Genomic DNA, 26,024 nt, shown 5'->3' with positions numbered 1-26,024 from the left:
TGGGCCAAAGGTCAAGAGGCGGGGCCAGGGGCAGCACTGTGCTGCGTGCCCCGTGTGTGTCCCCCCCCCCCCCCGTCCGTCACATGGCCGTCCGTGTCCTCTCGTCTCCTTGTCCCCACATCCCCCGTCTCATGTCTCCCTGTGCCCACCTCCCGCTGTCCCCACATTCCCACTTCATGTGCTCGTGTCCCGCTAGCCCCACATCCCTGCGTCCCCGCATTGCCCTAGCCCCGCTGTCCCCATGTCCCCTCATCTCCTGTCCCATTCCTTCTAGCCCCACGTCCACGCGTCCCCTCGTTTGGCTGTCCCCATACCCCTATCCCATGTGCTCTGTGTCCCCGTCCCCACATCCCCGTCTCCACATCCACATGTCCCCGCATCCACATCCCACTGTCCTCGTGTCCCCACATCACCCTGTCCCCACATCCACACATCCCCACTGTCCCCATGTCCGCCTAGTCCCACATCCCCCTGTCCCATGTCCTCCATGTCCCCTCATCTCCCTGTCCCCACATCCCCATCCCATATGCTCCGTGTCCCCCTAGCCCCACATCCGTATGTCCTCACATCCCCATGTCCCCACATCCACATCCCCATGTCCCCCATCCCCAGATCCCCCTGTACCCTTATCGCTGTGTCCCCACAACCCCCTGTCCCCATGCCCCACAGGCACCCGTGTCCCTACAGCCCATGTGTCCCCTGTGTCCCGTGTCCCCCATCCCTGTGTCCCCTCCCAGGCCACCACCACCCACGCTGGGCTGGGGCCGGGTGGGGACCGGGCAGACCGGCCATGCAGCCCCATGACGACAGTGTCACCTGTCCCTGTCACCGTCCCCCCATCCCTGGGGATTTAAGGGCAGTTCCGCAGCCCCACAGCACTGACAGGAGCGTGTGGTGAGTGGGGACATGGGGACAGGGATGGGGACATGGGGATGGGGACAGGGATGAGGGGACAGGAGGGGGACATGGGCACAGGGATGGGGATGTGGGGACAGGGGCAGGGACACGGGGACAGGGATGGGGACACAGGGACAGGGATGCAGGGACGGGGGGGGGCACAGGGACAGGGATGGGGACTCGGGGACAGAAGACGACATGGGGGGACAGGGACATGGAGGGGGACAGGGATGTGGGAAGAGGACAAGGATGAGTATGCAGGGACAGAGGTATTGGGATGCGAGTCGGGGGGGGACATGGGGGGAACAGGGATCTGGAGACAGGAGGAGGGAGGCACAGGGACAGGGATGGGGACTCCGGGACAGAAGAGACCGTGGGCGGGACAGACACAGGGACAGGGATGTGGGGACAGGACAAGGATGGGGATGTGGGGATAGGGACATGGTGGGGGGACATGTGGACACCGGGATATGGAGAAGGGACGGGGGGGCTGGGGCCTGTTGCCCCACCCCGTGTGTCCCTGACCCTGACCCCACTCCAGGCAGGATGTGTGCGGGTGCCCAGTGTCTGCTGAACCTGCTGCGCTGGGCCTGGGGGGTCCTGCGGGGCCTCTTTGGGGGGCACAGCGGTAAGGAGCACCCCAGGGGCATGTGGGGGGGCACGGAACCCATGGGGAGTATGGGGACATGGGGTGGTGTGGCACCCATGGAGGGGGGTATGGGTCCCACAGTGGGGGGGCACCTGGGACCTACGCAGGGGGCACAGCACCCACGGGGGGGGCACAGGGACACGGGGGGATCGCCGCACCCACAAGGGCCACCTGGGTCTGATGGCGGGGCACATGGAGGGTGCGCAGGACCCACAGGTGGGGGGTGGGGGGGCTGCAGGGAAGCCGTTTGTGGCGAGGAGGGGGTGACACCCATGTCCCCAGGGGGACAATGGGGGTGTGGGCAGGGCCAGGACACCTGGGTCCCCGCTTCCTGCCCACACCAGCTGCCCGACCCGCCCAGCTGGGGGGGGGGTGTATGTGTGTGTCAAAGGTCACCAATGATACACACCTCGCTGGGGGGCAGGGGTCAAAGGTCACCAATGGTACACACCTCCCCTCCCCCCCGCAGTGAGCCCCCCGCCCCCACCAGCTGAGAGGACAACACTGGTTCCTGGCAAAGAGGACTGAGACCCCCAAACATCCTCCTGGACACCCCGAGGACCCTCAATACCGGCTCCCCAGACCCCCACCCCACTCCCCAGCTGAATAAACGACCTTGACACCGTGGCCATGTCTGTCTTTGGGGAGGGTCAATCTGCCTTTTTTTGGGACGGGGGAGTGTGTCTGTCTTTGCGGGGGGGTTGAGACTCCACTCCGGGGATCCAGGCGTCTGCCCCCCCTCCTCCCTTTTCACCCCCCTTCCCCCCTCTGCCCCCCCCCGGGGGTGGCCAGTGGGGGTGGGCACGCCCCACACCCCCACACGCTGTTCCCCTGAGCCAAGCGGTGCCCGCTGAGGATCCCCCACCACCACCCCCCTCCCATGCCTCAGTTTACTCCCAGTTTCGGTGGTATTTGAGGGGACAGGGCAGGCAGGCAAGGGGTTACAGCCCCCCCCGCGGGGGTCGCCTCCCCAGACCTTATTTATGCGCCATTCCGGCACTGGCACTGCCCCCTCAGCCTGACAACAACAAGGAGCCTACGGGGGTCCCCCCCACTACCCCCTCATCGGACACAGGGACCCCCTATGGACGCCTGGAGCCCCCCGCACCCCACCTTGGACACTCAGACAAAGGGAAACCCACCAGGCCTCGACCCCCTCCCACGGCACCCTACTTTGGACACGGGGACTCCCATGCAACACCCCCAGACTCTTCCCCACTGCCTGGAGCGCAAAGACCCACACACACGCCTCTCCCCTCATGGGACACAGGGACACCCCAAGCCCCTCTCACCAACCCCTTCGTGCCCCGTGACTGGGGTCCCGCCCAGAGACCCCTGGGCCCGGCAGCACCCGCAGCCCCATGGCGATTGGCGATGGAGAGGTACAGAGGGTCCCAGCAAGTGAGGGGTCCTTAGATGGAAGCAGGGGGTCTCGGACACCAGGGGGTCTTGGACATGGGCAAATCCCAGTAACATGGGGGTCCTGCTGGGGGTCCCCAACATGCAGGGGTACTGGCGGGAGGGCTGTGGGTGTGGCAGGGCTCCTGGAAAAAGGGGGTCCCGGGGTGGGTGGGGTCTCAGGTGGGGAGTGGGTGTCCGGACACAAGAGTGGTCTCAGACACAGGGAAGTGCCAGGGAGGGATCCCCAGGGCCAGACCACCCTGACCATGGCCCCTGAGCTCAGGACAGACATTCAGCCAGACCCCCTGACTGTGACCCCTGACCCCAGGACAGAAGTTCAGCCAGAACTGGGTGGTTGAGGGGGGGGGGGCACCCCAAGGTCACCTGCGTTGCTGCCAAGACTGGTGCTGGACAAGGGTAAGGGGGGGCACAGGTGGGGCTGGAAGGGGCATGGGAGGAAATTAGGAGGCAAAGAAGCTGGACAAAGATATGGCAGGAACCTGGGGCTGGACAAAAAAAAAGTTCTCAGGTTTTTCCACCCAAGAAATTCCCCTCCTCATCCCATCCCAATCCTCATCCTATCCTGCTCATCATCATCATCCCAATCTCCATCCCATCCTCATTCCATCCTAATCCTCATCCTTATCCCATCCCCATCCCAATTCCCAGCAGGTCTTGGAGAGCTTCAACTCCCTCCGGGCACAGGAGCCATGCCAACACCTATGGATGCTCTTGGTGATTTTTATTAAATGTAAAAAACATGTAAAATGATCAAGGAAAAAGAAGGAAAGAAAAAAAAATCAGTGAGCCTTCCCCTCTGAGCACTGTTGAGGGTGTGGGACCTGGCTTCTGCCGGGGAGCAAGAGGAAAATTGCCCCCAGTGCCCAGGATTTCCAGAATTAGCCGTACCTGTGAGGTTTTGTCTCGGTCAGAGGATGGGAAGAGGAGAATGTTACTCAAATCTGCCGGGTTTTTTTTTTTGGCCCAGAAATGCCCCAAAGAAAGGTGAGGAAGATGTGCCAGTGAACGTGATTCTTCTGCAACATCCTCGTTGGGTGGCCATGGCTTCTGTGGGAGGACTGGCATCCTGGGGTGGGATGGGGACAGCATGGCCATGGCAGTGAGGACCACATCGATGAAGACATGCTCTTTGCCTTGCAAAGCAGCTCAGACCCTTGGTCAGGATGAAAAATGTCTTCTCTCTGTGTGGAACTCTCTGAGGTTTCTCCAGCCCTTCTCCCGTCTCATGGAAGGAAAGCAAGATGGGTGTCCACCTCTGCGTCTGGATACCTCAGCCAGAACCTTGCAGCCTGTCTTCAGGTGGAGCAAGCAGGCATTGGTCTCAGCAGGTCCCAACCCTCCCACCTCCTAATCCATGTGCATCTTCATGTGGGACATCAAGGAGACCTTGGTCCTGTAGCAATTCCCACACTCAGAGCATCGGTACGGAGCTTCACCTGTGTGGGTCCTCTCATGTTCCAGGCATTTGGAGCTCATGGTGAAGCCCTTCCCACATACGTGGCATCTATAGGGTCTTTCCCCAGTGTGGATCCGCTGGTGGACGATCAGGTGGGAGGTGTTCGTGAAACTCAAGCCACACTCAGGGCATTTGTGGGGTCGCTCCCCGGTGTGGAGCTTCTTGTGGAGCTTGAGGTTGAACCTCCGTGTGAAGCTCTTCCCACACTCGGAGCAGAGGTGAGACTTCTCAGACTTGTGCGGGCCCTGGTGGAAGAGCTCTGCGCTTATCATGAATGTGCTGGGTTGCTCGCTGGGCTTCTCCAGCTGGTGAATCTGCTGGTGGGACGTGAGGGCAGAGCAGTTGCTGAAGCTCTTCCCGCAGTCAGGGCACTTGCGGGGCTGCTCCTGGGCATGGAGCTGCTGGTATTGGCTCAGGCTGTTCCTACAATCAAAGGTTTTCTGGAATTCATACACCCGCTCTTTGGCACAGACCGTCTCCTTGGGGTCCTCCAAGATGTCCTCATGAGGACACCACTGCTCCTGCCTCTCCTCGGGCCAAGACTCTGCTCTTGACTGCTCTTTTAGGACTTTGCCCTCCTCAAGAGCCCAACAGCCCCCACATTTCTCCATCCTCAAGCTGGATCTGTTTGGTTCTCCTTGCCAGGAGTCTCCAGGCTGGGGATTCTCCTCTTGGTAGCCACCATCACCTGCTGATAGACAAGAGGGCCAATATGTGACAGCCCCAACAGAAAACGGGGAGAGCAACAACTGTGGGGGATGTCTCCAGATGGAAAAATAGGGGCCTCCACACCCCAAGGACCTTCCTATCCCATGCCCGGCACAGCTTTAACCCAACACAACCCATGGATGTTTTCACGGATGGACCCAAACCAGGGGATGGAGCAAGGACCTAGAGTAAGTCAAGGTTACCTGGTGGGGCTGTGGTCCCACAGCTGCTCTGCTGGGTGTCCTGGGATGGAGGTGTTGGCTGGTTGACCTCCTTGCTGTGAGCCTTTTTATGGGCGTTACAGCGGAAGTTTTGGGTGAAACCCTTCCCACAGATGGGACACTTGAAGGGCTTCTCGCCTGTATGGACTGTCTTGTGTCTGACCAGGTCAGAGCTCTTCCGGAAGCTTTTCCCACAATCCCGGCACTCGTAGGGTCTCTCACCCGTATGGACCCGGCGATGCATGAGGAGATATTGCTGCCGGGCGAAGCTCTTTCCGCAGTCAGGACAGACATAGGGTTTCTCATTGGTGTGGACCACTTGGTGGGAGATGAGGTGGGAACTTTGGCTGAAGCTCTTCCCGCAATCCAAACACTTGTAGGGCTTCTCACCCCGATGGAGCATCTCGTGGATGAGCAATGGTGAGCCATCGTTGAAGCCCTTCCCACAGATGGAACACTTGTAGGGCCTCTCACCCGTGTGCAGGCGTTGGTGGCGGATGAGGTGGTTCCTCCAGTTGAAAATCCGGCCACAGTCCTCGCACTTGTGGGGCTTCCTCTTGGATTTCAGTTTCGGCTGGGACTCACTCTCACTCAGATCATCCAGATTTCCATGGCTGGTGGCTTCTCCCCAGTGCTCCCCAGCTCTGTGTCCTTCCAGCCTCCAGTTCTGGCAGCCTTTGTCTCGTGTTGCCTCCTCATCGTCATCATCCGCCGCCCCTGTGTCTTGCTCCACCTTCACCTGGACCTTCTCGGGGTCCTCCTTCTCCTTGCTTGCCCACCCCATACCTGTGGGGACAATGTGGGGAGGGGGAGGAGGGTCATCAGTACCGTCACAGCCACTCTTCAACACCCCACACGCGCGGGGGATAATCCAACCTGCCCCATCGTGAGGCGGATGCCACCATGGGATGGATGGAACCGCAATGATGGAAGGCCTACCCCTATGGGGGGGGAGAGGGCACATCCCTAAGGAAACCCCTGGCTCTAGAGACCACTGGGCAGAAGGGACCTTCCCACCGTTTCACATTTCCCTGCCCATGCTGCTGCCCGACCCCCGCTGCCTGCACACAACCCACCCCCCAACAACCCACCCACTCCACCTTAGCGCTTGCTTCTAAGGTGCCTTCAGCTTTGCGCCCACCCCCCAAAAAAAAGGGGTAAAAGGATTTTTCCACGCCAGGTGGGGGGGCTGCGCATTCACCACCACCACCACCACATCCCCTGCCGCGCTAGGGGGCATGCGGACCCCGGGTGCTGGGCGCCCCCCGCCCCAGCCCCCAGCCCACGGGCCGGTCCTCACCGCCCTGCGCAGCCCGGGGGGGTCCCCAGCGCTGCCACCGCCACCCCCTCCCACCGCCGGCACTTGTCCCAGCCCCTTCCTGTGTCTCCGCACAGGCAGCCGGGCTGCAACCGGCCCCGAGCCGCGGCGGGGGCCGGGGCCGGGCGGGGGGGTCTCCAGCTGAAGAGGGGAAGGTTGGAGCATCCCCCCTTCCTCGCTCTGCTCTCCACCCCCGGAACGAAGGTAGGCGGGATGCGGGGGGAGCAGTAGCAGCATCCCCCCACCCCGAGCAGAGCAGCAGCAGCCTCCGGGAGAGCTGCATCCCTGCATCCCCGGAGGGGCATCGTCCCCAGGAAAGCGTCATCCCTGGGGGAGCATCAGCCCCGGGAGAACATCATCCCCCGGGAGAGCATCACCCCCTCCCCGGGCGTGCAGCATCCCTCGGGGAGCATCACCCCTGGGCGTGCAGCATCCCCGGGGGAGCATCCCACAGCCAGAGTGGAGCATCTCCCACGGGCGCAGCGAGCCCACTGAGGATGCAGCCCACGGCTGGGTGTCTTGATCCATTTTTGGGTCCCCAGGAGAGCATCACTCCCGCCCCGGGCGTGCAGCGTCCCTGAGGGATCCCACTTGGGGTAAAGCATCTTTGGTGCCTCCATCCCCAAAACACCCTTTGCTGGTCACATCTCCCATCCATGTCCTGCTGACAGGAGGCAGCCAGACCCCTAGGGCATCCCAGAAAAAAAATAATTGCTAAAACCAGGAAAAATAGAGATACTTTTTTTTCTCCAGCCTGATGGAAATAAACTTGTCTCCTGGACAATAAACCCCAGAAGCAAAGCCACCACAAGCGAGGTATTTGAAGATTTAAGCGCAAGAACTTGAGAGTCTCACCCTGCACCTGAGCATCAGACCTATGTTTTGGTGTAAAATCAGGGGGAAATGGTCTAATCCAAAGGGGGGTGCACAGGTTCTTCGGCCTCTCAGTTGAGGAGTCTCGCTTTCTTTTGTAGAGCCCAGGTATTTCCTTGGCTGCCAACCATGAGCAGGGCAGGTTTGGGGCTCAGGCAGGTATCCCCCACTTTGTGGAAGGAAACTGGTTTGTGGTTTTGTTTTTTTTTTTACCTTTTAACTCAAGTATTTCGTATTTCAAATGAATGTGCTGGAACCCACCTGCAGGCCTGCAGTTAATGTTGAGGATCCTCAATTCTTATGGAAATATCCTTCTCATCTCTGTTAACCCCATCCTCCTCAACAGGAAGATGAAATCTAAGTATGTAGGAAAAGCTTTTAATAACACATAAAAACGTTTCAATAGCTGTGAAGCCATCGTGTAAAGATAAATTGTAAAATCTTTCATATTATTGCTGCCTGAGAAAATGTAATTTCACTTTATAATAAAGGTCTGAAGTAGATGATTAAGTCTTTTGAAGTTATTTTAGGGAATGCTTTTTTTCTGCCTAGTTAATTGCTGAAAAGAATGCGCTTAGGAGGGATAAATAATAAAACAGAATATTCCATCAGCTTTCAAACTTTTGATTCCCAAGTTGTGTTAAATCCCATTCCAGCCTTGGCTGCAGAAGAGGATTCTCATGGTCAAGTGCGGATTTCTGTTGCAGGGAAAATAAACCTGCTGCCTCTATAAATTGAAAGAATCGAGACTTTTTTTCCCTCTTCAGGACTTGGAAACCTCCTTCCATCCCTATTTATTTCTCCTTCCATCCCTATTTCTCTCTCCATCTCCATGCTTGTTCGTTCTTGGCTCCATCTCCTACTAGAGGGACAAATCCCTGCATGCCAGGAGAGGGGCAGTGGGGACAGGCCAAAATATAGCTATTTGGGCAAATAATTTTATATATATTGGAAATGGGAGAGGGTAAAAGGATGGAGGGGAGTAATTAAATTTATAGGTTTATCTCCAGATTCGTTTTTCCCAGCCATGTCAGGTGAATACCTTTGTGCCAAGGGGATGAGATTAAGGTTAGTTTGGGGAGAGGAGGGTTTGTCTTTGGGGTAGGGGCTGCATCTGGGACTCATTTTGAAAAATGCATTTAAAAGCAGCTTTTTTTTTTTTTTTTTTTGAGGAGCAGAAAGATATTCACATTTGATTGCTGTTGCAATGATGTTTTCCTACCATCCTGGCTGGGAGGAAAGGGGTTAAGGCCATTCCCTCCCGGAGGGACTACTGGGAGGGTTAATGGGGCTCTTGCTTGGCACAATGGGCAGGAATATCCCAGATGGATGGCAGATTTACCCCCTGTGGGGTAATGACCCCCACCAAGAGGGGGTAGAAACCGCCTGTGATCCCAACCCCACAACTCTTGAGGTGTTGGGGTCCCTGGGATGCTTTGGGGATTTGGCAGAGACATCACCACCCGCCAAAAAAAAAGAAAAAAAAAAATCCCAGGGGGTTGATCATCCCAGGTTTTCTTCCAAATAAATCATTCAGCTCCATCAACCCTGTTCTAGAGGGTGAGCATGTTCATTTTGGGAGATGGGGAAGGGATTTTAGGGGTGCAGATGCTCTGCAGCCCCAACTTCTCACCCTGATGCAGGTAAACATCCCTGTCCCCCCTGTCCCCCCTGCTGCTTGTCCTTAAATTGCAACCAAAGCAAGGGGATTAAGCCTCTGCGAACATGGGAGTGTGGGTTTATCTCATGGGGGAGTATCATGGTTTGGAGACCCCGTGCTACGCTCCATAAAGGGCTAACGCATCCCATAGCCCATCCTGAAATAGTCAAACCCCAGCTCTGGTAGGTGGGAGAGGGGTTTCTCTGCTGCTTTACTACTAATTAATTAATAGTCATCAGGGAAGGGATGTAGTTATGAGGATTTTCCTTGTGCATTGGGTGAAGATCTCACCCCAACATCTTGTGATGATGATGAATATGCTGATAAATAATGTTAAATAAGAGTTACAGTGTCTGTAAGGGCCTCCTTAAGGAATTAAATTAACCTTATTTAAAGGTAATCAAGATGCTTGTTGCTCTGGGGTAGTTGATGGTGGAAAATAATCTAACCAGGAGGGATTTTGTACACTTTACCTTAACTGGAGGCGAGGTGGGGAAGAGCAGGTGCAGATCCCTCCCCTTGGCCCTGGAATAAGCCTCAGGAGACTTTCCAGCTGAATGGCTGAATTAGGGATGCATCAGATGGGTGATCTCGGGAAGAAAGGGTAGTTGGCACCTGCAGGGTGGTCCTGGATACCAGGGGTGATAAGGTGGATACATTTGTTTTCCTCCCCTCAGGGAAAAGGAGGAGGTTTTCCAGCAAGATACAGGAGAAGGGACATCTTACAGAGCTCAGATTTCCTTTTTGTTTTTGACTCCTATTCTCTGGGTGTTTATTCCTTTAGGTGGACCCATCCTGGGTCATCTCTCATGGCCTACACCCTGATGAGGAGGGTCTTGCTTCATCGTGTCCCATCTCTAGCCTCCCAAACCAGTTCCCCTCTTCCCTGTGGCTTTGATTTCCATGTTGACTGGTCCTGTTTCCCCAGGGATGAGCATCTCCAGGGCAGGCTCTTGCACCATCAGCTCTCCACCTGTGGATATGAGGAGATGATGAGTGGAGCAATGTGGCATGGATTGACTTTCCCACGCATGAGAACCCGGTTATGCATAGACTCCATCTCCCATGCTTTTAGCAAGAAGTGTCTCTATCGGGATGTGTTCTCCACAAATGAAGGTCTCCAGCCCTGTTACAGAGATGATAATGCCTCAAACCATCCCAGAGAAGGACAGGATGGAGTCGGGTCTGATTTTCAGTCCTGGGAAGCCTTATTCTGCTTTGCTCCTCTTTCAGGTTTACCTCCTCCATCACCTCAAACACAGATCTGCTCCTGGCTTTTCTCCTCCCTCATCCCACCAGGGATGGCTTGGTGGTTTGACGGTCCTTTGTGGACTCTTTTTGATCCAGGAGGCCAACCTAAAGACATATAATGAGTGCAGTCGTGATGCCATGATGATCTAAGGTCTGGATGGGGGAGAAATGTTCCATAAATAGTTACAGCTGGAAAAGGATGAGGAGAAACCAATCTGGACCATGGGCAACGAATCCAAACCACTTTATTTGGGTAAATAAATTTATTCAATTAGTAAAGGGTGGGCTTTGAAAATTAAACAGAGGTGTTCTTTTCTAATTTGATTTTGGGGTAAATAATGGAAAAGCTTCTCATATGGTGAATAAAGAATTTATTGACATGAATGTAGGATGATGAAAAGTTATTTATTATTTTGTTATATACTTAAGTTTATATATTACATATTTAATATTACTTTTATTATTGTATTATAATCTTAGGTTTTATAATTAATTATATCCTTATATTTCAATTATACTTGTATGATATATTAATATTTATTATTACATTATTGGATTCTTATAGTGTCATATTATTATTTGTTAGTCTTTCTGCGTCTGCAATACTTTTATGCAGTTTGAGGTGGATGAGGTCTGATTAAGCCTCTAAGGAACATACATGTCTGATTAAGCCTCTATCTAAGGAACATACATGTCTCTAGAAATATATTTCTTTCTAAGCAGTTTTCTTCATTGTTGGAAATGCATGGGGATGTTTTGTTCCTAAATTTGAGTGAAAATCTAAAGATCGGCCCTTTTTTTTTTTTTTCAGGTGGTGGGGGAGGAAATGGAGCTGGGGGGGAAACCACAGCTCCCATTCATCAAAGGGGATAAAGAAATTACCGCATTTCCCGATGACAAACATTTGTCGGGGATTTTCTTTCTTTTTTCAGGGAAAAAAAGGGTAGGCCCTGCTGCAGAAGGTGTTAAAAAAGGGGGGGGGGGGGGGGGGCGGGGGCGGGCGGGTGAAGGAAGATCCCAAATAACCCTTTAACTCCACAATGCAATTTAAAATCTCCCTCTGCAGACCTAAATTTAATTTTTTTCAACCAACTTTCAGCAATGTGCATTTATTTTCTTGGAGAAAAGATTTGGAGCAGAACAGTTACACATTTTTTAAAGATTTTTTTTTTTCTTGCATGGGATAAATAAATTTCCTTTGGTAATTTCTTTAGGGAGTTTTTGCTGCTTGCAGCTGCATCACATCCCATCCTGCACTGCGAATCCCAGGTGAAATAAAAAATCGCTGTAAACCCAAAATTTTGTTTTTTTCCTCCACAATTTCTTTGGATCCTGCACTGAGTATCCCACAGGGACATGAAAAAATTGCTTGAGAAACAGATTATTTTGTTTTCAATTTCTTTTCTTTTCTTTGGATATTTTCATTGTCAGAACAGAAGTGTGGGAACAAAACCCCATTTTAGCTTTAAAATAACTGCAATCTATCCCCAGGCTGACACTTTTTTTTTTTTTTTTAGCTGCAAAATAATAATTTCTCAATTTTTATTTCTTCCCTCCTTGGCCACGGGTGGATTTTGGGCTCGAATTGGGTTTCTTAGCCCCAGATTTCTTATTTCTGAAGAGAAACTTCAGGCGCTGCAGTTACAAAAGAAGAAAAAAGGGAGAGGAGAAAAAAAAAGGAAAAAAGTAGGGAAAAAAGGGGGAGAAAGGGAAAAAAGAAAAAGAGGGAAGGAAACAGGAAAAAAGATAAAAGGGAAAAAGGAATAATTAAAAAAAGAGCGAAAGTTAAAAGAGAAAAAGGGGAGAAAGGGAAAAAAGGAAAAACACAGGAAAAAGGGGGGGGGGGAAGGAAAAGAAAAAAGAAAAAAGGTAAAAGACAGGAGCAAAAAGGTGGAAAAAAGCGAAAAAAAAGTTAGAAAGAGGAGCCAAAAAAGGGAGAAAAGGATAAAGGCGGGGGGGGGGGGGGGGGGGGAAGGAAAAAAGGGGGCAAAAGGACAAAAGCGGGAATAGGTGGAAAAGGCGTTTTTCTCCCTAAAAGGGGTGCCGGGGGGGCGCGGGCCGACTCCATCCCCGCCCACCCCGCGGTGCCGGGGTTGGCTCGGGCCGACCCTCCCCGCCCGCGGGAGGCAGCGGCGGGCGCGCAGGTACCGCCGGGGATGCGCAGGGCCAGGGATCTCCGCGGGGCACCGGCCATGGCCGCGCTGGAGCCGGCCCAGGTAGCGCTGGGATCTCGCACGGGGCGGGGGCTGCTCACCTTCCACTGCTTTTTTAAAGTAGTTTTGTAGAATTTATTTCTCACTTTGCTTTTTGAAATTTTTCCTTGCTTTGTTTGAGTTTCATGTCTTACTTTGTGTTTTTTAAAGTTTTATTTCTTACTTTGGTTTTTAGTTTTTAATTTCTTACATTAGTTTTTAAAATTTTATTTATTTGGCTTATTTGTATGGGGGTTTGTGTCTGTGTTTTTGTTTATTTCTTTGTTCTTCTTAATTTGTTTTTTTAATGAGTTTTTATTTTATTACTTTATTTTATGTCTTTTTTAGTTTATTTCTTACTTTTTATGTCTGCGGTTTTAAAGATCGTATTTCTTTGGGGGGTTATGTGCTTCTTTGGGGTTTTTTATTTTATTTCTTTGGTTTTTATGTTATCTCTTACTTTTTATTTCTTTCTAAATTTTTATTTCTTTTGTAAGATTTTCTTTCTTACCTTGCTTTCTTTAGTTCCTACTTGATTTTTTTTATTTTAGTTCTTCGGTTTTTTTAAAAAATATTATTTAGTTCTTACTGTTTTTTGGATTTTTAATTCTTCATTTTTACTTTGTGATTCTTTGTTTCTCTGTGATTTTCTTATTTTGGTTCTTTGTGTTTGTTTTTTTTTTAATTTGGGTTCTTTTATATTTTGGGGTTTGGGGTCTTTTTTTAAATTTTGGTTCTTAACTTTATTTTAGATTTTTGTTTTTTAAAACGTAGCTGCTTTGTTGCCCATTTAATTCCTTTCACAAAAACACACACAACCCTCCCAGGTGCCCGAGGCTCTCCAGGAGGTGACTGTCACCACCACTGGGAAGCCGTGGCCATTCTCCAACCAACCCCCTGCCCTCCCAGCAGGTAAGGACGTCACCCCCCACCCATAGTTTCTGGGACATCATGGTGGTCTGCCCCGTAGCTCTTCATGGGCCGTGGGGCAGGAGGACCCCTCCAGCCCCTCTCCCAGCACTGGCGTTCCCTGCATGCCTTTTCCAGGAGCTCCTGCTTTCAACCAACAAGACTCCTTTTAAAAGAAACTAATCCTTTTCTCCTCATTTCTCATGTTTCAGAGGTCGTGTGTCTCTATCAGAGAGTCATGGTGGGCTTCCAGGTTTCATGCCACTTCACATGCCCAAGATAATTGCTTGTGTTTGCTCTTCCCACCTCAATTCCTGGGATAAATGTAATTTTCCCCGGGATATGATGTATATGAACACCAGTGAAAGGGAAGGTAATGCTAGTGGTCATGGGAGTGGTGGGACCAACCTCAAATCCTGTCAGGTTTTCCTTGTTCTGCCCTGGGAGGCAACTCATGGAGCTTTCTTGACTTTTTCAGTGCTTTGATGCTCTATAATTAGGTGGTTTTAATTAATACTGTCCAAGAAATTTAGCTGAGAACTTAGTTTAAATGCCCAAGCCTTGTCTTCATCCTCAACAGGAGATGAACGAGATCACGGGGTACTCTCCTCAACACCCACGTCCCTCAAGACACCCACTGAGGTGCTCCAAGCATCCCAACCTGGGCAGATGGATGCTCTTCTCCCACCTACGCCACGAGTAAAACTGCCAGTAATTAGTTAAAATACAGGAGGCAACTTGATAGAGGGATGTCTTGCTGGGAGGTGGGGCTCGGCAGCTCCTTCAGGCTCACAGTGCCCTCTCCTGATGGCTGCTGCCCATCTGAAAAGGGACATCCACGGGGATGGAGAACTACCCAGGTCTCCTCCAGCCCTGAGATGGTGAGTTGTGGATCCAGGAGGGGAGCAGGCAAGATGGAACGTTGACTCTCCAGTTGAGTTTTTAGGGTGCTTCGGGGGGGGGGGGGGGAATGCTTTGGGGGTCTGGTTCATACAACCTTGAGTGGCTTGATCGTAAGATGAATTTATATCAACTTAATCTCACTGTACCACAGGTTTCCCATTTTTTTTAATGGTCCTTCTTGCTCTTTTCTAATCTGATTTAATTCTGGGTCTGGGTAGCACCAGTATTTAACCTTTTCAGCTTAACCTTTCAGGTTAGTGCTGATTTCCTAGAGGATGCCTGTGAGAAGACCATGCCATCCTCGGGCATGCTGCACCACTCCATCTAAGAAATAATTAATGCCAACGATTCAGCCTTGAAGGGCACTAATAAAAGTCGTGCTTTGACATGCAGCTTGGTCCTTGAGCATAATCTCCTCCTTCACATGCTCCTTCTCCAACATCCTGCTCTTGGAGTAGATGTTCCAATGGACCCAAGTGTCTGATTTACCAGGTTGCAACCCCTTAATCTGAGAGCATGGCTTGCGCACTGTGCCCCGAACTAAGATTTTTCTGAAAGTAAAATCAGGGAGCAGGTCACTTGGGCCAGACACATCCAAGCTGTACAGTTGGCATGTGTGGTTTTACTTCTGAGTTTTTCCAGCCTTCCTTTTTTTCCTCCTGCTCCATATTCCCTGAGTCTTTCCAGATGGACAATCTCTGCCTTTCTCAAATGCTCCTCATCTCACTGGGCTTTTCTGTCTTCTCAAAGTGGTCTTGGGGCTGATTCCTCTCTGGTTCAAGCCACTTATTCCCTGGGATGACTTCTCCATCACCTGGAAAGCTCCTGTAGATACCCTCAGGAAACCCTGCTAGGACTTCCCTCCTCAGGAGACCTGAGCACCTGGATTTTCTTTCTCTTTTTGAAGAGGGATGAGTTTTGAGGTCACACCTCTGTCTCCTGTGATGAAGCATCACAGACTGGTCATTATCTACCCAGTAATCCAACACTGTCTACCTGAGCAGGCTTCCCCATGTATAATAAGCCTGACCTGCTCACTCAGCTGAAGCAAGAGGAGGAGGCTTGGATCCCCGACATACAGAGCTCAGAGGAGGAGGAACAACTGGTGAGACCCCTCTTGAGGTTACAGACAAGGAGGAAGAAATGGTGGAGAAGCTGCCAAGACTCCGGGAGCTCCTCTGGCTCCAACTTCTCTCACTCAGGTAAGGGACTTGTTTTACACCCCAAAATGGAGATGCCAGTCATAGCTCCTTGCCTCCACCAAGCAAGGTGCTACTGCAAACTGGTGTGACTGGGAGGAGGGTGGTTCAGGGCTGCAAGGACACATTTGGGCATCAGCAGCCAGAGGTAACAAACGCTTCTCCTGGCAGGAGGGTGCTGTTTCTTGTGGATCCAGGTAGGACTGAGGGATGAAATCAGTCACTTTTTTGGGTCCTTCTCTCCAGCCCTCCTCATGCTCCCTCCCCAGCACATTCAGGGTGGAGGCAGAGGTGGATTCCCTTTCATTTTGGGTTGTTTGGGTTTGGTTTTTTTTCCCCTTGGCAGCCAATGGATGGACTAGTGAGACAGAGGAGAGTTCCCAGGAGGAAGACAAAGAGCTGCAGGGTGGCTTGGTGAGGAAACCCAAAGGTGACATCTCCCTGGGCTACAAGTACCACAAGAGCAACTCGCGAAGGAGATCTGCTTCTTCCAGCCACAATGAGAGAAAACCCAACACCAAGAGCCCCTCAGGAAGACAGCTGGGGCACCACAAGCACGCTTGCAGCAAGTGTGGGAAGAACTTCAGCCGTAGTTCGTCCCTCAGCCGGCATCAAAGGGTCCATGTGGGGGAGAAACCTTTCACCTGCTCCAACTGCAGGAGAAGTTTCACGTGCAGCTCCACACTAAAGGACCATCAGAAGACCCCCTGCCAGGAGAAACCCTACAAATGCCCCAGCTGCGAGAAACACTTTGTTTCTGCCAAGTCTCTTGGAAAACATCGCAAGCTCCACCTGGAGAATGGGCTGCACCGGTGCTCTGACTGTGGGAAAAATCTCACTTCCAACTCAACTCTTATCATCCACCGGAGGATACACACCGGGGAGAGACCCTACAAGTGCCCCGACTGTGGGAAAACCTTCATGGCCAACAAATCCCTCAACAAGCATCGCAAGATACACACAGAAGATGCAGTCTTCATCTGTCCAGACTGTGGGAAGAAACTCAATTCCAAGTCCACTCTCATCATCCACCAGAGGATACACACTGGGGAGAGACCCTATGAATGCCCCGACTGTGGGAAAAGCTTCATGGCCAACAAATCCCTCAACAAGCATCGCAAGACTCATACAGAGGAGAGGATCTATAAGTGTCCTGAGTGTGGGGAAACCTTCCCCAAACACTCAGTCTTCATAGCCCATCTCAGTACCCACAGGGACAACAAGCCTGGCTATGTGTGCTCCGACTGTGGTGAAGCCTTCTTTGAAAGCTCAGCTCTAAAACAACACCAGAGAAAACACTTGGTAAAGAAACCCTACCAGTGCTCTGACTGTGGGATCAGCTTCACTGTCCAGTCGGCCCTCCTCCTCCATCAGAAGAGCCATGTAGGACCTAGGCCCTATGTCTGCTCCGACTGTGGGAAAGCTTTTCGAGAGAACACCACACTCCGTAGGCACCAGCGTATTCATACGGGTGAGAAACCCTACCACTGTTCTTACTGTGAGAAGAGCTTTCGGGCCAGGTCCACCCTCATCATCCACCAAAGGATCCACACCGGAGAGAAACCTTATAAATGCACCAAATGCACCAAGTGCTTCGTGTCCAGCTCTTCCCTCATGAAGCATCTGCAGACGCATCTCCGCAAGGAGCTGCTGGTGAGTCCGAATCAATGAGTTGTTTTTCCCAATCTCTTCAAGGAGCCTTTGGGTGCCCACCTCAGCGATGGATAGATGGACGGGTGTATACGCCTTCCCACAGCTCATCAATCCCAGAAATGCATTTCGGCATAATTTCCACACCCTTCTTCCACACACGTTTAGTGGCAGTGGGTGTTCTCTGGACCAGGCATGCAGCAGTGGGTCGAGGCACAGCGCTGGGCTGCTCAGTCCCCAACCCCTGGGCTGGCTGCAGGGACGTAGATGCCCTGATGGTATGGAGCCTGGGGTTTAGGGACCACTTGACATGGCTCACCTGCTGGAGTAGAAATCTAGGTCCTCCTATAAAGGCTAAAAAGCCTCTTTTTGGCCTCCCACCTTCAAAGACATTTAAATATGTTAAGAAAAGGCCCACCCTGAAAGCGAGGGGTTGCCATACCCAGAAGGTTTGGTCTGTTTGGATCATTGTTTTTGTCGGATAGAGCATTTTCCAAAAACACAGTTTCTTCCCCGATTTCCCCCTTGTGCTCACTGTCTCTCACCTGACTTTTCTACTGCCACCTTCAAAATACACCACAATGAATTTGGCCTGGCTGTGACACGTTGTTTGTGGGTACCTGCTTTCAAATGAGGTACATTAAAGTGGAACTGGGTTTCAGGGATTGCAGGACCATAATTTGACTGCTCAGTTGGGAAACTGGAGGCAGGGGTGAGGGACCCCCATGCATGTTCCCTGCTCCCCACATCTCCAGGTGGTCCTGGCACTGTCCTGAGCACGTAAGATGCTCTCAGCTGGCAAAAAGATGAGCTGCACTGGAGGCTGAGCATGCACAAGGGGTACGTGCATGGGGGCATCGTCCTGGGGAGCCACCTGCACGCCAGCCAAAAGCTGGAGAACCTGGTGGAGCTGGGACTGGAGGGCTGGACGCCCCTGACAGTGGAGCTGGAGGGGATGTGCCTGCAGGTGGGGTGGCCTTGGGGTGTTCCTGCATGTGGGGAGAGCTGTGATGGGTCCGAATTCCCATGTATCCCTGCATCAAGGGCACGTTGGGTTTGCAGGATGGTGGGGATGGGCTCTGGGATGGCTTCTGCACTGCTGTGGGTCCCACCGTGTGGGACCAGGCACCGAGTCTGTTGTGCTTCCCTTCTCCAGGACATCGGGAGCACCATGAGTGAGTACGTCCCATCCTGGGCACCCTTACTGTGGGATGCCATGGGTGGGCTCCCGGGGAGGTCTTAAAGGGACCCCAGGGTGGGCAGAGGCAGGGTGGTAGGCACCGCGCTGTGGGGATGGGCAAGGGGGGTTTGGGGAAGGTGGGATCTGCTGCGTGGGGTGGTGTGACAACCACCCATCGTGGTGCCCTGGAGTGTTGCACCCCACCATTGGCAGAGCTCAAAATGAGTTCCCCTAAAATCCTCTGGAGCCAGAAGAACATGGAGGAAGTGAGGAAGACTGGGGCAGAGGCAAGAGATGGATCTGGGCTGGATCCTTCCCCTGGATGTCAGTGGGAAGAGTGGCTGGGTCCAACATTCCACCGGGATTCAGCATGCCAGTGCTGGTCTGGTACTGGGCTGCCCAGAAGTGGTCAGAGCTCTCCAGATGTGGCCTCACCCCTCCACACACTCCAGATACGGCAACACGCAACATCCAAGATGTCACCTCAACCCCAGGTCACTCCAGATGTGGCATGACATTGTGCTCTAGATGTATCCTGCAAAGCTCCAGATGTGCTTTCACCTGTATGGTGCTCCAGATGTGCTTCCACTCATCTGGACCAGGTAAGGGTTGCAGCTGCACAACCATTTGTGGGGATGTCCCCATCAAGGTAGTTTCGTGTTGTCTCGCAGGATTTTGGACGAGCGTGGCACATGGTGCTGGGCATTACATAGCATCAATATACCCTAACTGTGACCACCTTCTCTTCCTTCCAGTGGACTTGACCTTGGACCTAGCCTCTGTTTATCCCAGCTTCCTCCTGTATGAGGATGAGTGGAGATCTACCTGGATTGCAAAGGTGGATAAATGAACTTCTGCAATGCCACCGACCAGACCCACCTCTACACCAACAGTGGGGCCTCCGCTGGCATCCTGTGATCCTTCTTCATCCTTGGCTTGACCCAGGGAGGGAGCGATGCTGAGCCCCCCATGGTCTGCCTAGCCATGGAGTGGGGATGAGGGCAGCCAGCTGCCTGTCCCCACCTGCAAATCCAAATCCAAATCAAAGTCCATCGTTGGGGGAATTTGAGGGTTAGAGCAATTGTATATCCCCAAAAAGGATGACAGCTGGACCACTGCAGAAAATAATGGCTTTTTACCCTGGGAGTGTCAATGGAATTTTGATTCACCTGTATTTGAGGAAAAAAAAAACCCAACCCATGGGTGTTTGGGATAAATTTCTACAAACATCCACTATCTTTCTTTGGAAATTCCAGGTTTTTTATTGATTAAAAAAAAAAAAAAAAAAAAAAAAAAAAAAAGGCTGCCAGGGTTTGTGTAAGCTGCAGCAGTGAAGCTGGGCAGAAAACTGGGGACAAGACCAAAACCAGGAGGTTCTGGGCATCTGGGAACTGTCCCCAAGCTCCCTTGTTCGTGTTACCTACCCAGAGCTCTGTCCTTTGGCTTCCAAAGGGACAAGGAGCTGAGCGGGACCCCCAGGGTGGCAGGACAGGGCTGAGACCCCATTTCCCAACTCGCTTTAAAACACCCCATGACGAATTTTGCAGAATTCCCGATTTCTTTTCGTATTATTTTCCATAATGAACCCAAGGATAGCGTGACCCCCGGGGTGGCAGGAAAGGGCTGAGAACTCATTCCCATCTCACAACCCCCTAAGAATTTTGTGGGATTCACCAATTTTTGTCTTCCTGTTTCATGTAATGAGTTGAACTTTTTGCAGCAGGGTAGTGTGGCCGAGCGGTCTAAGGCGCTGGATTAAGGCTCCAGTCTCTTCGGGGGCGTGGGTTCGAATCCCACCGCTGCCAGATGCTTTTTTGGGCTCCACAGGGAGCACAGCTGCAGCACGGGGTGGTGCCACATCTGCAGGAACCTGTGTGTGGAGGGGGGAGCTGACATCTGGAGGAGCACTGTATGCTAGTTTTGGGCTTTCCCAGTACCAGAGAGGCACCGGTGTGCTGGGCCTTCCCCTCTTTGCTCCCCCCACGTTCATTCTTCTGGCTCCAGAGGATTTTAGGGGAACTCATTTTGAGCTCTGCCAATGGTGGGGTGCAACACTCCAGGGCATCACGATGGGTGGTTGTCACACCACCCCACGCAGCAGATCCCACCTTCCCCAAACCCCCCTTGCCCATCCCCACAGCGCGGTGCCTACCACCCTGCCTCTGCCCACCCTGGGGTCCCTTTAAGACCTCCCCGGGAGCCCACCCATGGCATCCCACAGTAAGGGTGCCCAGGATGGGACGTACTCACTCATGGTGCTCCCGATGTCCTGGAGAAGGGAAGCACAACAGACTCGGTGCCTGGTCCCACACGGTGGGACCCACAGCAGTGCAGAAGCCATCCCAGAGCCCATCCCCACCATCCTGCAAACCCAACGTGCCCTTGATGCAGGGATACATGGGAATTCGGACCCATCACAGCTCTCCCCACATGCAGGAACACCCCAAGGCCACCCCACCTGCAGGCACATCCCCTCCAGCTCCACTGTCAGGGGCGTCCAGCCCTCCAGTCCCAGCTCCACCAGGTTCTCCAGCTTTTGGCTGGCGTGCAGGTGGCTCCCCAGGACGATGCCCCCATGCACGTACCCCTTGTGCATGCTCAGCCTCCAGTGCAGCTCATCTTTTTGCCAGCTGAGAGCATCTTACGTGCTCAGGACAGTGCCAGGACCACCTGGAGATGTGGGGAGCAGGGAACATGCCGGGGAGGTCCCCTGCAATGGGAGCAGCCATAAAAACAACATGGTTATAATGGGGAAAAATACTGACAGGAGATGTCTGCTGGTTCAGGAGCCCTGAGCATTTTTGATAAGCACAGGCAGGAGCCTGGGTCATCCTAAATAAGTGCAAAACAAAGCAAGTGCTATAAAAAACTGGCCTCTGGAGAGAGCAGAAGCCAACAGCAGCCATGTCCTGCACACACATATTTAGACGTAAAACGGGTGCAGCGATGCTTTTGGTCCTGCCTCTCCTCGATGGCATGCCTCTGGGAGAGGAGTTACAGAAATCCACTCATTACCAGCCCAGTCGGTGGACTGCACGCTGGGAATCGAGCAAGCTACCACTGTACCTTGATCCAAGCCTCAGGGTCTGGGACAGGGGTCTTCATCACTTCCAGAAAACCAAGGGTCCCGGAGAAAGCCCATACGGTTTATCCGTGAACAAAAGCCCTGTTGCACGGCACACACCCCCACGCTGCAGCAAGGAAGAGGAAGAGCCTTTACCATGTTTCCACCCCCCACCCCCTCTTACCCCCCAATTTATTTTTTTAAATTTTTTCAGGCTTCCGTCTTGACGGTCCTCATTTCCTCTCACATCTGCCACCAAGGGATCGAGATCAGCCAGGCATGAAGGGAGCCGGTAAATAAACACAGGCATCTCCCAAACAGCCTCAGCACAGCCGGAACTCTCTCCCCTCCCCCGCACCTCCCCCTCGGCTTTTTCCTGTGCCTCAGCACAGCAACCCGGCCAGCAACGCAGAGCGGCTGCGGCTGCTGCGGGCAGAGCTGAGCGGAGCATCCTGGGGACCCTGGCGGGACAGGACCGCATCGCCCAGCCCCAGGGGTCAGGCGACCCCACAGCATCGCTTACCCCAAGGGGAGGATAAGGAGTGGCCCAGGGGTGCTGTGCTGTGTGATTTCGGGTGTGGGGGAGACGACATCGCAATCAAAGGGGTCGTGGAAAACCATCCTCCCACCCTGGGGAAGAGCGGGTGTCCCACCCGTGATTTGGCTGTGCACTCCTGGGGAAGGGAGCACTGACAGCAGTGTATCTGCCCCCAAAATAGGGCTTTCTGGCCCCAAATCGGCCTCTGGATGGAAGAAGGGGGAGAGACGGTGGCACCTGGTCCCATGGTGAGAGAGGAGATGGGCGGCTCTGGGCGCATCCATGCAGGTGAGAAATTGGGGTACGGGAGAGGAGCCACCAGGTGTTCCTTTCATTTCACTCCATCAGTGGGTGAGGGGCATATTGGTGGGGTGCTCCTTTGAAAATCATCCCTCTGCAGTCATCCTCCAGCCCACAACTCAGTGGTCCCTGGAAACAGCCACCAATGTATTTGGGTACTGTTCCATCCTGGGGCAAAACATAACTCAATTTCCATCTAACCCAGCAGGAGACAGGATGCAGATGGAGGGTGAAGGGCACCGTGCAGACCAGGGATGTCCTGGTGGAGCTGAAGAGGGTGAAACTGTGGTAAAATCTAAAGGGAATAACCATGGAAGAGCTTCTGAGAGCAACCAGGGGATGGAGGGATGCCTGGGGATGGAGCAGAAGGATGAATTCACCCGTGGCAAGGGAGATCAGCAGCTTTTTGCAGAAGAAAGTCTCTATGAATGTTCCCACTGCAAGAAATGCTTCCAGGACAGGTCAGAGCTCATTTGCCATCAGAGGTTGCACAGAGGAGTAAAGACTTTTAAATGCCAAGAGTGCAGAAAGGAGTTTGGGGAAAGCTCAGACCTTAGTTCCCATCAGAAAAGTCACATGGTGGAAAAGCCCTACCAGTGCTCAACATGTGAGAAGTTCTTCAAGGACAGGTCAACCCTCATCAGACACGAGAGAGTGCACACAGGAGAGAAGCCCTACAAGTGTCTAGAGTGTGGGAAGAGGTTCACCCGCAGCTCGGACATCATTGTCCATCAGCGGATTCACACAGGAGAGAAACCCTTTGAGTGCTCTGAGTGCGGGAAGAGGTTCAGCCAACGGTCCAACCTCTTCACCCATCAGATTGTACATACTGGGGAGAAACCCTTCACCTGCCACGAGTGCGGGAAAACCTTCGCCCGGAGATCAGAGCTCACCATCCACCAGCGAACGCACACTGAGGAGAAGCCCTACCAGTGCTCCCAGTGTGAAAAATCCTTCCGGGGGAGGTATGGGCTCTTCAGGCATGAGCGGTTACACACAGGAGAGAAACCCTATGAGTGCTCTGAGTGCGGGAAGAGCTTTGGCCAGAGTGGGGACCTTATCACCCACCAACGTTTTCACACAGGAGAGAAGCCCTACCACTGCTCACAGTGTGGAAAGTTCTTCTGCAATAAATCCAGCCTCGTTAAACACCAGAAATGGCATCTGGGGGAGAAGCCCTACAAATGCCACGACTGTGGGAAGAGCTTCGGGCAGAGCTCAGACCTCATCGCTCACCAGCGGACCCACACAGGTGAGAAGCCCTACCCCTGTGCTGAGTGCGGGAAGAGATTCACCAGGAAATCCAGCCTCATCGTTCATCAGCAGGGACACAGAAGACACAGAACTGGAGAACGCTCAAAATGTGGGAAGAGCTCAGAGGAAGACTCTAGCACTGGTGCTGCCAGGAAGGTGGGCATGGAGGACAGCTTGTCCCTGTGCTCCGAGTGTACAAAGCCCCTCGAGGAGGCATCAGGCCTCCTTGATCAGCAGAGGTGATGCAGAGGAGAAAAAAATCCTCCCAAGTGCCTGGAAGAGGAGAAATGGCTTGGCTTATCTTGGCTTGGCTTGGCGCCAAGATCACACAAAAGAAGAAATGAGAGGAGCGTGGGACATCTTCCTGTGTGAAATTTAACCTTTTTTTTTTTTTTTTTTTTTTTTTTTTTTAAGTCAGAGACTACTCAGGGGAAGAAAAAAAGAGTTCAACACTACAGCATGGGTTCATCAGTGATGGAAAAAGGCCAGTTCCTCCTAATTCCTCACATTATCATGTAGATCATTCAGTAGCCTTCACTTAGCTCCCCCAGAAGCTTCATCCAAACTGTTTTCTCCATGGTGAGAGCCCTTCTATCATCCTCTTCCTTCTTTTTTTTCCCTAACATCTTGCTGTTGCATTTTTTTAAGGTTAGCTGAGACATGGTCCCTGCTCCTGTCCAAGTGTCTGTCACACATCCAGCCTTGATGCATTAAACCTCAACTTAAAAAAAATGGGTTGGCTGTTCCTAAGGAGATTTTTATTTTCATACTAGATATTTGTGCATATGATAAAAATATAAGGAAAGTTTATATTGCTAGAGGAGTATTAGAGGAATAAGCATTTTTCCTCTGGCAGGTGTAGATGTTTTAAATGGTGGAGAAAATTAAAACAACTGTCATTGCTGGGGACAGGAGAGAGCATCCTCCAGGCAATCCAAGGGATGAGAGTGAGATTTCAGTGAAAAGAGCACAAACTAAAAGGATTAGTGGCCCAAAAGGAAACCATTGGAGGCAATTTATATCAAATATTCAATAAATAACCTGTTTCTTGCCTTTGGTGGCATGCTCTGGGTCATCATTGTGGCTTGCAGGAGGGTGTTCATCTGTGCTGGTGCCATGGGTGGGATAACCGTGCCACCATGAGAAACACCAGTGAGAGCTCTGTGTTGGGGCTGGTGGTTTTTACTGGGAGGATGTGGCAGTCTCGGGATGCAGGTCTCCACTCTCCCCATCCCAGGCACCCTCTGTGCCTGCCTCTTGTCACCTTGGGGTCAAACTGGTCCCAGTACTGGTGTTATGGCTGGAGTGTGCAACCAGCTTCAGCTTCTGGTGATGTGAAGCTGCTCTGTGGCACAGCCCAGAGACCACAGTGATGGTACCGGTCCAAAAACTTCCATGCCTGTGCCCAAAATTCTGGGTGGACCCTCACCTACATCTCCAGACCCACAGTGCAGGTTGGTTTTTCCCTTGACTTTGGTGGGCATCCAACATCTCCAATCCCACTGATACCGAAGGATTATATGGTGGGGAAGAAGCCGGGAGGGCAGCCCATGGGGTGGGGGGACATCTAGGGTTGAGCTGGACCCTGGTGCTGCTCCAGCAGAACCAGGCTGGTGGGCCTGCAGCAGGCTTGAAGGCTTTTGGAGTGGGGAGTGTCCAAGGGATGCGCCGACATCCTAGTACTGTCCCCATCCAGCAGCAGGTCGCGGCAAGAGGATAGGGTGGATCCCCCTGCTCTGTAGATGCTCCATGATGGTAAAAGGGTCACCATGGAGGGATGGTAAGGTCCTGCTAAGGCCACATGCAGTCCCTGAGCCACATGGCAGCAGGTGAAGGGTGGTCCCAGGTGGGGTGGGGTACACCGACCCCTTCAAAACCCACCCCCCTGTGACCACAGAGGTCCACACCTGGGTTGCCATGAGCTGGGATGGGAGCTGGGATGGGGACTCAGGTGTTTGGGGTGGGGGGCACCCAGATGTCTGGGTGGAGATCCAGAGATCCAGTGGTGGGGACCCAGGCATCCAAGGGGGGGGACCCAGGGATGTGAAGGGGGGTAGCCAGGTGGCTGGGGAGGTGGCAGACAGGAAGGTGCAGAAGCATCCATGGAGCTGTTGTGGGCCCAGGTAGAGAAGGACCAAGGCAGCGCCAGAGCTGCCTGGGCATCGCTGCCTGCTCTGGTACCGGGGAGGGTGTGTGTGTGGAGAGGGCCGTCTTCGGCACTGCTCCTAGGACACTTAGCACCAGTGGTCCCGCTCACCCCGGCCCGGGATAGAGCCGGGAAAAGTTCCCCTTGCAAAAAAATGAAACCTTTTCCAGGGTGTTTTTTTTGTTAAAAAAAAAAATATTGGGAGGTGGGTGGTTTTTTAGCTTCTTATGGCTG

At 52.7% G+C, this 26,024-nt stretch overlaps 3 protein-coding genes and 1 long non-coding RNA gene across 12 annotated transcripts; 3 read left to right on the top strand and 1 right to left on the bottom strand.

Moving 5' to 3' along the window:
• Nucleotides 1-18: 18 nt before the first annotated feature.
• LOC308056023 lies at nucleotides 19-2,173 on the top strand. Its single transcript, XR_013924681.1, has 3 exons — nucleotides 19-894; nucleotides 1,439-1,525; nucleotides 2,016-2,173. It is a non-coding gene; the product is annotated as an uncharacterized lncRNA (long non-coding RNA).
• A 1,501-nt stretch (nucleotides 2,174-3,674) lies between these two features.
• LOC308055980 (uncharacterized protein) lies at nucleotides 3,675-21,697 on the bottom strand. 4 transcript variants are annotated; one of them, XM_080370673.1, is made up of 3 exons: nucleotides 21,555-21,697; nucleotides 5,336-6,139; nucleotides 3,675-5,115 (listed from the first exon to the last, which is right to left on the bottom strand). In XM_080370673.1, exons 2-3 carry the CDS (start codon nucleotides 6,135-6,137, stop codon nucleotides 4,316-4,318), a joined length of 1,602 nt encoding a protein of 533 aa, XP_080226799.1. In that variant the 5' UTR covers nucleotides 6,138-6,139; nucleotides 21,555-21,697; the 3' UTR covers nucleotides 3,675-4,315. The 4 variants fall into 4 exon arrangements, with proteins under 4 accessions (XP_080226799.1, XP_080226800.1, XP_080226797.1 ...); XM_080370674.1 differs by lacking the exon at nucleotides 21,555-21,697 and adding an exon at nucleotides 7,806-7,874 and having other exon boundaries at nucleotides 3,675-5,112; XM_080370671.1 differs by lacking the exon at nucleotides 21,555-21,697 and adding an exon at nucleotides 6,654-6,710.
• Nucleotides 6,744-21,198, top strand: LOC308055982 (uncharacterized protein). 4 transcript variants are annotated; one of them, XR_013924668.1, is made up of 5 exons: nucleotides 6,744-6,875; nucleotides 10,133-15,661; nucleotides 16,005-17,311; nucleotides 18,064-19,090; nucleotides 19,244-21,198. XR_013924668.1 is itself a non-coding variant. In XM_080370678.1 (5 exons), the coding sequence occupies exons 3-5, from the start codon at nucleotides 15,472-15,474 to the stop codon at nucleotides 18,082-18,084; spliced, it is 1,518 nt and encodes a 505-aa protein (XP_080226804.1). In that variant the 5' UTR covers nucleotides 6,744-6,875; nucleotides 10,133-10,320; nucleotides 10,438-15,471; the 3' UTR covers nucleotides 18,085-21,198. The 4 variants fall into 4 exon arrangements, 3 of the variants coding, with proteins under 3 accessions (XP_080226804.1, XP_080226805.1, XP_080226803.1); XM_080370678.1 differs by having other exon boundaries at nucleotides 10,133-10,320; nucleotides 10,438-15,661; nucleotides 18,064-21,198; XM_080370679.1 differs by lacking the exon at nucleotides 18,064-19,090.
• Nucleotides 21,698-21,757: 60 nt separating the features above from the next.
• LOC308055984 (uncharacterized protein) lies at nucleotides 21,758-24,697 on the top strand. 3 transcript variants are annotated; one of them, XM_080370682.1, is made up of 3 exons: nucleotides 21,758-21,844; nucleotides 22,272-22,378; nucleotides 22,596-24,697. In XM_080370682.1, the coding sequence occupies exons 2-3, from the start codon at nucleotides 22,300-22,302 to the stop codon at nucleotides 23,885-23,887; spliced, it is 1,371 nt and encodes a 456-aa protein (XP_080226808.1). In that variant the 5' UTR covers nucleotides 21,758-21,844; nucleotides 22,272-22,299; the 3' UTR covers nucleotides 23,888-24,697. The 3 variants fall into 3 exon arrangements, with proteins under 3 accessions (XP_080226808.1, XP_080226809.1, XP_080226807.1); XM_080370683.1 differs by lacking the exon at nucleotides 21,758-21,844 and adding an exon at nucleotides 21,852-22,048 and having other exon boundaries at nucleotides 22,599-24,697; XM_080370681.1 differs by lacking the exon at nucleotides 21,758-21,844 and adding an exon at nucleotides 21,852-22,048.
• The last annotated feature ends 1,327 nt before the right edge of the window (nucleotides 24,698-26,024 follow it).

This window comes from Falco punctatus (assembly GCF_963210335.1).
Source record: "Falco punctatus genome assembly, chromosome: 21".
NCBI classification, from domain to species: Eukaryota; Metazoa; Chordata; class Aves; order Falconiformes; family Falconidae; genus Falco; species Falco punctatus.
Note: the sequence above shows the minus strand (reverse complement) of the source record. Positions and strands in the feature narration are given on the sequence as shown.

What these genes read in the sequence shown, in the direction of transcription:
- LOC308055982 (XM_080370678.1), top strand. Translation starts at nt 15,472, where the DNA reads ATGTATAATAAGCCTGACCTGCTCACTCAGCTGAAGCAAGAGGAGGAG. An exon ending in CTCCAACTTCTCTCACTCAG is followed by an intron (nt 15,662 to 16,004) that starts GTAAGGGACTTG and finishes TCCCCTTGGCAG; the next exon opens with CCAATGGATGGACTAGTGAG. An exon ending in ATCTCCGCAAGGAGCTGCTG is followed by an intron (nt 17,312 to 18,063) that starts GTGAGTCCGAAT and finishes CCACATCTCCAG; the next exon opens with GTGGTCCTGGCACTGTCCTG.
- LOC308055984 (XM_080370682.1), top strand. Translation starts at nt 22,300, where the DNA reads ATGGAAGAAGGGGGAGAGACGGTGGCACCTGGTCCCATGGTGAGAGAG. An exon ending in CTCTGGGCGCATCCATGCAG is followed by an intron (nt 22,379 to 22,595) that starts GTGAGAAATTGG and finishes CATCTAACCCAG; the next exon opens with CAGGAGACAGGATGCAGATG.
- LOC308055980 (XM_080370673.1), bottom strand. Translation starts at nt 6,137, where the DNA reads ATGGGGTGGGCAAGCAAGGAGAAGGAGGACCCCGAGAAGGTCCAGGTG. An exon ending in TGGGACCACAGCCCCACCAG is followed by an intron (nt 5,116 to 5,335) that starts GTAACCTTGACT and finishes CTTGTCTATCAG; the next exon opens with CAGGTGATGGTGGCTACCAA.